Source organism: Sitophilus oryzae, unplaced genomic scaffold, assembly GCF_002938485.1.
Source record: "Sitophilus oryzae breed Bouriz unplaced genomic scaffold, Soryzae_2.0 scaffold_1500_pilon_pilon, whole genome shotgun sequence".
Lineage (NCBI taxonomy): Eukaryota > Metazoa > Arthropoda > Insecta > Coleoptera > Curculionidae > Sitophilus > Sitophilus oryzae.
Window position 1 is genome coordinate 3,918,690 of NW_022146171.1, and position 10,194 is coordinate 3,928,883.

General features: G+C 31.1%; 2 protein-coding genes across 2 annotated transcripts in view; both read right to left on the reverse strand.

Annotated features, from left to right (window-relative positions):
* Positions 1–5,445, reverse strand: part of LOC115878174 (ATP-dependent RNA helicase dbp2-like) — a 33,396-nt gene extending 27,951 nt beyond the window's left edge. The window contains exons 1-6 of the mRNA XM_030894585.1: positions 5,347–5,445; positions 5,028–5,253; positions 4,526–4,798; positions 4,219–4,474; positions 3,902–4,164; positions 3,562–3,837 (exon numbers count right to left, since the gene is read on the reverse strand). Of these exons, the coding sequence (XP_030750445.1) occupies positions 3,562–3,837; positions 3,902–4,164; positions 4,219–4,474; positions 4,526–4,798; positions 5,028–5,050 (1,091 nt within the window). The 5' untranslated portion in view covers positions 5,051–5,253; positions 5,347–5,445. The remainder of the gene's footprint in view (positions 1–3,561; positions 3,838–3,901; positions 4,165–4,218; positions 4,475–4,525; positions 4,799–5,027; positions 5,254–5,346) is intronic.
* A 2,890-nt stretch (positions 5,446–8,335) lies between these two features.
* On the reverse strand, positions 8,336–10,110 carry LOC115878176 (ubiquitin-conjugating enzyme E2 variant 1). The gene is made up of 3 exons (XM_030894586.1): positions 9,880–10,110; positions 9,535–9,803; positions 8,336–9,437 (listed from the first exon to the last, which is right to left on the reverse strand). Exons 1-3 carry the CDS (start codon positions 9,902–9,904, stop codon positions 9,297–9,299), a joined length of 435 nt encoding a protein of 144 aa, XP_030750446.1. The 5' UTR covers positions 9,905–10,110; the 3' UTR covers positions 8,336–9,296.
* Between the last annotated feature and the right edge of the window lie 84 nt (positions 10,111–10,194).

The following is a 10,194-nucleotide window of genomic DNA, read 5'->3' on the forward strand; positions in this document are numbered from 1 at the left end:
CTCTTACCATAACAACATTAGACACCCGAGCTGGTTTAAACTCTCTGTTCCCGATTCCCCTTCTGGTCCTCAATACCTACAATATTATCACGACCACTATTATAAAATAAATTGCACTTGATGATATTATTATTATATTATGATGAATATTAACAAAATTTGCTATGTCCATTGATGGACATAATTTATACGTAGCCTCTTTAGATTGTTCAATAGATATTTTATTGGGTATTTCTTTAATTCTTGTTTGTAACTCCTGGCATGTTTTTTAATTTTAATTGTCTATTCTCTACAGTTAAATGTTTAATTGATTTTTTCATTGTTACTTTTCGAGGAGTATGCGCGGTTAACGATTCATTTGTTTAGATAAAAGTATTGTGTAAATAAAATTTAGTTTCAGTCAATTACAGTATTTTTTTTAATACGACCCTGTCTATCAATAGTTTATTTTCTGGGAAATTTTTTGATACGTTTTAATCCGGCCCTGACTCGGCACCCATAATGGTGTTTTCAAGGTCAAATTTTATAGAAATTTAAAACAATGGGATCTGGGCAGAGTTAGCCTGCCGTGTGATTTATATGCCGTGGCATTACTATAGACAAGAGAATAGACAGGAGTGAGCATGTTTAGAAGATTGCATAAGTGTTTCAAGATACAGTTTTGCTCTTAAAATTATATTGAGTAATGTAGATCGAGAGACCACTTTAATAGCTTACCACGCTTTTATTCAGTCGAGAATTAGATACCTATGGGTTGATTGTCTGGGGAAATTCATCGCATGCGTCTCAAATTTTAAAATTACAGGAAAAATGCCTCAGAAATATATATACGGGATGAGGCCATATGAGAGTTGTAGAAGTGTATTTGTTATGGAAAATATTTAACATTGTCTTCTATGTATATTTTGGATTCTTGCATGTTCATAATTAATAACAGCGATATTTTGTTAAATATGAAGATATAAGTTTTATTAGAAATCACAATTATGAAACAAGAAATAAATCCGATCAGATACTAAATAAATATAATTATAGCTATTTACAGAAAAATGTAGAATATATCATTATAAAAATATTCAATAGTTTCCCGGAAAATATTTGTTTATATAATCCCAAACAAAACAAGACTAAATTAAAGACGTTTTTAATTAGGAAAGCGCACGTCATTAGATAAATTTTTCACTGACTCAGATAAAAAAAAATTATAATGGCCCTTTTCCTGCTTTTATTGCTTGTGAATTGTTTTGCTGTTTTCTTTGTTGTTATTTTTTTTAATAATCATAGTTTTTGTTTTATAGATTAATAGCATAAGCACATGTACTTTAGTTTCTAATGGTGCGTCCAGACCTGAGGAGTCGAGTGCGAGACGAGAGCAAGACATTTTCTATCCATTTTTTGACGCAAGCCTGCCGCGAGACAAGCGAGTTGGATCATAGTGAAAGGTGACCGGTTTGTGTAAACATGTCCGATGAAAAACCTGCAGCAAATAATAACGCATAAGTAATAAATTTTTGTATCTTTAACATGATATTTGGTATGTCGTATTTTATTCATCGTCGATTTTTTCCCCTTTTACCCTTTTTTATATTTTTTTATTTGTTTCGAGACACGACAAAATCCGTCTAGTCCATTTTCTCCATCCAAAAGTCTTTTACAAAATTCGTTTTTTAGAACAAAATGTTAAATAGAAATGTTATAGGAAAGGTTAAAAAGCATATTTGAAAATTACTGTAGAGTATACAGGGTACTTCAAAAAGTGTTACGGATATACCGGGTGCGTCTCAAAAGTGGCTCACCCCCTATAACTTTTTTATTTTTTCAGATAAAAAACGAGATTTGGTATGCTAGTATATGACATAAATTAGGATTGATTGACATATTCAATTGTTTTCGGCCACTTCCGGTTTCACCGGAAATAACTACAACATGTGATTTTTAAATGGGACCCTCGGTATTTTCGTACTTAACTCTCTCACACGCGGTATGTTTTAATGGGAATTTTTTATTTAGAATTTTTTATTTTATTAAAAAAAAACCGAATTGCAACTTTTTTTGTATATCATATTATATACATATCTAAAATAATCGATTTTGTAATAATTCAATTTGTTTAAAGAAAAATTAGATTTCGGTATGGTAAACAGTGTCAGTGACGCAAAATTTGTAAATTCTATTAATAGAATTTACAAATTCTATTTTAAATAGTCGAAATTCATAAATATATGTTGAACACACTGTAGCATCTAACTAAAATATCTTTACCTATATCTCTTTCTTCGTTCCTATAAAACTATCAAATTAAACTAACTTAAATAAAACTATTAAATTAAACTAACAAATTTTAGCGCTCCAACTTCAGAAACAATAGCATTATTGACAATTTTTTACGACTCTGAAATCTAACATTTTTTGTTTAAGCAAATTGAAATATTACAAAAACTATTAGTTTTAGGTATATAACATTATACATCGAATTATACATAAAAAAAAGTTATAAAATTTTACGCAGAATCTAAAAATAAAAAAAAATAATGTATTACATTTAGAAAACCATATTATATCCGTAACACTATTTTGAACCACCTTGTATACTCTATAATAATTTTAAAATGTGTATCTTAACCTTCTCTACAGTTTTTCTAATTTTTAATAATTCTAAAACACTTTTTAGTAATTCTCAAAACAAATAAAATAATGAACTTTATCGTTGGCTCACCCTGTGTATTTAATTTACTAGGTAACAAGATTCAATAATATTAATCTTCCTATAATAATCTCCTTCCTGTATGTTGCCAGTAGAGAAATAATTTTTTACATTTTTCCCAAGTTTTATTCACATATCTACTCACGCATCGTGTTTTTTAATATTCTTTATCTTTTGGATTGCATAATATTGGTTTTTCTTTATATAAATCGATTAATTTCAGCTGATCTTCCTGAAAGTCTCCATTTCCAATATGCACTATAATATCAGAGCTAATATCTCGCAGTCGAGAGAACCTACCAAAAACACGTCCAAACTTGGCTGCGAGCTGTCTTTGATCAGCCGTTGAAAAACCAACAGGGAACGGATAGCAACGAGGCTCCGTGAGTTGTCTCGCGAGACGGTCGCGAGGCTCTTGCGAGACCCCTCCATCCTTTGAAAAACACCGCAAATTTGGAATGTCTCGCGCTCGTCTCGCACTCAATTCCTCAGGTCTGGACGCACCATAATTATTCTATCTTATATACATATGTATATCTTTTTTATTATTAACTGTTTTTTAGGCTTAAGCTAATTTCAACTTTAACAATGTTCCATTAGTAGTATTTTTAACAATACTATGTTATTATTTGGATCAAATAAATAATATCTATCTATCTATAAGAAGATGAGGCCTTTTTTTAGGAGAAATTTTATATTTAAAAAGGAGCTAAAGAGTCATATAATTTAACTTTAAAAAATTATCAAAATTGGCACGCTAAAAAAATAACAAAATTAAAATACCTATATTAAACTTAAAATACATGAAAATTTTAAGATGCCTCTTTTTTCCAGTTTGTGTATAAGAATTTACTTACCCATCTCTTATCATTTTCCTTGTAACGTCATCAACTTTCCTCTTTGTTTCCATAAAAATGATTGTCTTGTTTTCCTTTTCAGCCATAATTTCTCTCAGTAAAGTACTCAACTTTGATTCCTTTTCATACTCTTGACAGACATCGATGATTTGAAGAATATTGTGGTTTGCTGAGAGTTGAAGGGAACCAACATTGATCTGGATGTAATCTTTCAAAAACTCTGAGGCTAACTGTTGAACTTCTTTCGGCCATGTAGCTGACCACATAAGTGTTTGCCTAAGAAAATATATAAGGTAACCTATATTAAAAACTATGTATAGTTGAAAAATTATTATAATACCTGTCTGGTCTTATCTGTTCTATAATTTTCCTGATTTGCAACTCAAAACCCATATCCAACATTCTATCCGCCTCATCCAATACTAAATAAGTGCATCTTTTCAAATTTGTCCTGTTACTTTCTAAAAAATCAAGTAATCGCCCAGGCGTAGCAATAACTATTTCAACACCGTCCATTAGATCTAAAGCTTGGGGCCCTTTTGGAGCACCCCCAAAAATACATGTGTTTCGAATTCGAGAACTCTTACCAAAATCAGTGGCAACCTATAACCAGATCATTTGTAATAGATTGTAAAATTTGAAAATAGATTTAATTACTTGTTTAATTTGTTGAGCCAACTCTCTAGTAGGTGCCAAAATAAGAGCAACAGGTCCATCGCCTCTGGCTAATCGAGACTGATGATTTATATGGACAATAGCGGGTAAAATATAGCTTAGAGTTTTGCCAGATCCTGTTGATGCTATACCAACCATATCTTTTCCAGATAAAGCTATAGGCCACCCCTGTGACTGAATGGGTGTAGGGTTTTTAAAACCAGCTTTGTGTAATTCACCCATTACGTAATCAGGAAAGCTACAAAATTAACATTAAGAAGTGCATTTTCAAAGAAGAAAAAAAACTTACCCAGCCTCTTCGAAGCTCAATACTGGGTCAGGTACATTCTTTCCTTTTAAAGTGATCTCCTTACTTTTTCTCCAGTCTTCTACTTGATAGTATGACCTGTTTGATACCGAAGCATGTGGAACGTAAAAATCCTTTTTAAAAGGTTCCAAACGACTAAGATCCCAACGCGGTTTTCTAAGGTTAGCTCCGGCTTGATTTCTACGACCTCCACCACCCCCGTAACCCCTGTCTCGTCCGCCACGATCCCTACTTCTGGATCTTCTTCGATCTCTTCTATGTAATGCAAATATAAATAAAAAAATTCAAAACGTCAAGGATCAGAAAACAACTTAAAATAACTGTGTAAACTACCAAAACATTAATATAAATAACAAATAATGTAATTTTAAGCAGTTTAGAAGATACTTTTCTTCCGATAAACAATTTCTATATTTAACTATCCTCAAAGATGTTTGAGCCAATTTCAATAGATCAATAACAGATATTTATAATCATTACTTACCGTTTACCAGCTCGAGATCTCATTATCACAAGTTTCCTTTATTTTCTATCTGAAGATCTGATACAGATCAATTAATTATTATTGGAAATTAAAAAGTTTGTAACGTTTGTAACTATTTAAAATATGTACATCCACGGTACATCAAAACAACGCGAAACCAACCCAATTCAATATGGAGAATTAATGAATTTTTAAGGTGCGCATGCGCAAAAATCAGCCATATTGCCTAGAAAAAATATGGAGAACATAAATATTTTAAAGTTTTAAATTCTATAGAAATTCTACAAATTAAAATATTTTTGGGTTCGTTCGACTTTACCAAATATATTTTGAACATGTTTTGCACTTTACGGACTGTACAATTTTAAGAAAACAAAATTTTTCCTCAAAAGTGGGGGTCATAATTTCAGGGTGGATCACTTTACATTTTTACATAATCCTAAGAAGCTTGATTTTCATGCATCCGTTATCCGACGATACGATATTAATTTTATTGGTTGGATTTGAGGACTTTGATTGGTTAGAAACGGTTAACAAATCGAAGCCTTTAAATTCAGCCAATAAAATTAATATCGTATCGTCGGACAACTGATGCATGGAAATCAAGCCTTTAAGCCACCTTTAAGCCATGGATAAGATCCTTGGCGGTCTCAAATCTGTTCTCCGCGCGCATGACGTCACTCGGGTAGTAATCTTGTAGTAATTTTCTGTTAAGCTCCGCCAACTACATGCGTAATATTCAGAGATATGGAAGTGGAATCCCTTCTATTTCTCTGGTAATATCTTATCTTCATGATCCTAAGCTATACCTATAGGGAAATTAAAACAACTTTGGGTGCACGTCATGAATGACACCATGACACGTCGTCTTATGGAGTTTGCTGGTGGTCGTATTATGATGTGCAACGAAAGTTATTTTAATTTCCCTTTATATTAAATATGTTTTGATAGTTTCAGAGATATTAATAAATAAATAAAAAATAGGCTTAATTTTTCATTTCCGTTTCCGGTTATTCAATGGCGGGCTCTTTCAGTTCAAATGTATTTTGTATTTTTACTTTTCATAAATAAAACCAAAAATAATTTATTCACATATATTTATTTGAAATATGGAACAACGTGACTAAATAAATATAAAAATATAGAGGATTGTATTGTTTCAATACCAATTAGTTAATTATATGTACTTTTAACGTAAATTAGTTAAGGTATAAGCATGACTTACAGTAATTTGTAAATAAACACACGTATTCGCAGACTTCAAGGACAGAAAACGGACACAGGGACATGAAAACGGGAGCCTTATACAAAAACCTGGGTATACCAAAACCTGAAAAACAGAAAAACAAATTTTTTATACTAAAATTAACAATGTAAAAATATCAATATTAAATTTATTTAATATTGATATTAGGTATAAAATATAAATATACTGTTTAAAAAAGCGTCCATTATTCCCAAAGAGACCTGGCTTATAAATCAAAAAGAAGCAAAAAGAGACTTTTGGTCGGATAACATAATCAGATTATCAGTCCGATTTATTGCATTATTGACAATAAATCGCACATACTGGAGATAACTAATGTTGGCTATAGTTAAAAATGATCTTACCTTGCTGTAAATTGTTTCCATTTTCAAAAAAATCGCCGATCAAAGAGATTATAACACCATTTTCTTGCATCTAAAAAATGTAAAAACTGTTTATTTACTACCTATTTTTCATATACATGGGACATACCTATTACTGCAGAAACGTCATTTTCTCCAGGATTCTTCATGTAATATATATTTTATATACTTTATTACCTTTATAATTATAAATTTCAGCCGAAATATTAAATTGAACTTTCAAAACGAAACTAAACGGAATGAATTAAAATGGCGTCGAATATTTTCGAATTTGTTCTAGAACAAATCTGAAGTTGATCCTTGGAAACTGAAATCTGTCAATTCCTAAACTGTGACGTTAGACAATAGTTAGACAAAAACAATGCTGTCCTTGTCTAGGCGGCCATACTTGTCGTGAGGAGAATGACAGGAATGACACTAATGACTGTTTCCAATTTTCCTATTTCACTGTCACGGCTATACCTATAGGGAAATTAAAACAACTTTGGGTGCACGTCATGAATGACACCATGACACGTCGTCTTATGGAGTTTGCTGGTGGTCGTATTATGATGTGCAACGAAAGTTATTTTAATTTCCCTTTATATTAAATATGTTTTGATAGTTTCAGAGATATTAATAAATAAATAAAAAATATTTTATTCAGTCTTTTTTAAAAATATCATTAAAAATACAAGAAATGTCACAAAATCAAAACTATATCAAAGACTATATATTATACCGGGTGAGTCTCAAAAGTGGCTCACCCCTATAACTTTTTCATTTTTTTAGTTAAAAAACAAGATTTGGTATGTTAGTATATGACATATATTAGGTTGATTGATTGACGCATTCAATTGTTTTCGGTCACTTCCGGTTTCACCGGAAATGTCTACAACTTTTGATTTTTAAATAACACCCCCGGTATTTTTTTACTTTATTCGATAGAAAATGTCACTCTGAATAGAATGACATATCATATGTCAACTTTTGACATTTTCGCATATGGTTTATTTGAAATTATAACTTGCGGTTCGCAACGAAAATTTGACTCGATATACCCAGAGGAAATACCAAGTGTGAGGTATCAAATTATTCGTAAAAAAATGCTTTTTCCAAATATGCTATGCAACTCTCTTTTTTTCCAAGGGTCCTTGATTAAGAATTAGTGTTTTTAACATAGCCATGGCACTCTAGATTGAAATTTAAAATACGATTTTTTATTAAGCGAGAGTGTCAAAAGTTGACATATGATCATATGATGTGTCATTCTATTCAGAATGTCATTTTCTATCTAATACAGTAAAAAAATAATGAGGGTGCTATTTAAAAATAAAAAGTTGTAGTCATTTACGGTGAAACAGGAAGTGGCCAAAAGCAATTGAGTACGTCAATCAATCCTAATTTATGTCAGATACTAACATACCAAATCTCGTTTTAAAAGTTATGGGGGTGAGCCACTTTTGAGACGCACCCGGTATATCAGAATTATTATGATTTTTTTCTTACAAATTTTACCAATCTGTTGAAAACATACTTTCATATGCTTTTCTTATCACCCTCTTAAATATTAGCGTATTTTTTTAAGTAGTCTATATATTAATATCCTATCCTTAAAAAAAAACAATTTATTAAACATGTCAATATCATCCAAAGAAAATATTCAAAGTATTTATTGTATAGTATTAAAAAAAAACAAATAGTACTTTTACGTTTATTGAATAACACCAGTGAACATTTTTATTAGAAATTACAAATGAGTGAACTGCCGGTAAAACTAGATACATGTATAAAAGAAACTTCTTATAATTCATTTAAATTATTTAGGTATTAATATATAGTCGGAGTAAAAATAAAAATGGGTTTTTCCTTGATTTTTTTTTGGTACAGGAAATATTTTCAAGTCACATATTTTATAAAACACGGTCAGCAGAGCTGTGAAGCAAAATTTGTTCAATTAAAAATATACAATATACGGATTATTATTTTAAAGAAAAATGCTTGATTCCTCCAATATAAAGCTGTACATTTTTCTTAATAAGAGTGCCTCGCATATCCATGGATATATGTATATATATAGTATATTATAAAAAAAAACACAATTATTTCATCTCTTTGTGTCCCGAAACATATATTTCTACTACCTTTACTAAGCTTAATACTTAAAATTTTGTTTAAAAATTAATTCTCTCTTTAATTTAAAAAAATTAACCTAGCCAACAGAATCTAATAAATTTTAAACTTAACTATTACACAGTCCCGAAACCCAAAGAGACCATGGAGTTATACAGAAATGATAAAGATTTATTTTTCTAAGAGAATGTTTAATTGAAAGTAATTTGAAAACATCATATTAACACCTAATTTTAAAAACACAATCCACACAATTTTGCTTACTGTTTACCCTATACACATATACATAAATTATTAACTGTATTTATAATTATGTTATGCAATTTAACTAAACAAACGATTCTTTCATTCTCTCTGAAAAAATCTCTCTAAACCATTTCAAAACTATTAATATTATTATGATTTTTTTCTCGTTCACAATACTCCACATGTGTAGTCCTCCACGTTCAAGTCTACAGGGCGAGGGACACTCTGCTGGGTAGCGGGTGCTCTACGTCCCTGACCCCCATCTCCTAGAGTTACGCCGGGCTAGAAGCAACTGCCCTCCGGGGGCTGCGCCAGTTTCATATTTTCCTTAAGCGTCATCAGACGCCGCAGCTCTTGCAAAACGGTTTTGATAGTGTATTCTCTCTGCCATCGGGCCAATACAGGGACTTGTCTGTTGTCGACCTTTATAAAAAGAAATAATAATTTTAAAAACATACAACCAGGTATGTACTCAGAATGCAGAAGCTAGATAACTTAAATATAGGTAAGAAAAACTTACCACCCCTGAATTACTATTGATACAGTTCATATTAATTCTAGAAATAAATTTGGCCAAAGGAGCCTCATCAGGATATCTTGAACCACACTCAATCTTGACAGAATACATTCTATTTTCATAAGGACTACGAGGGGGTCCAATAATCATGCCCATCCAATGAGTGAGGGTCATATCATCATCATTTTCTAAGCCCCAACTTATAGTACCGTCAGAAACACCTTTCTGACCGGCTTCCAATTCTTCTAATAATCGAAAGTTTCTTGGAACAACTGAAACAAAGTTCAGCCAATTAGGTGTTATATTTTTTTAACAAATTAAAATAAATTATCTCAAATGAATACTTACCCACACCGGCTGACGGGGTGGCCATATTTGTATGATTCACTCTCCCTTAAGAATATAATCGGCTGTTGTAAATTAATTTACAAGATTATTTGAAACGGTTGCAATATCAGTAAAAAACACTTTGATTATTTCGCTTTTATCGAACTGAAAAACGTAAAAAATGCTTAACTCATAGATCCGTTGTCAAATATTAACTTTTTAAGGCGATTAAGTTGGCAGTACTAGTACTGAATATTTTTGGTTTAATTTGTAATGCCAATAAAACGAAAATAAAAATCCTAAATTAACTAAACGGCCATATATCGAAAAGAAGAA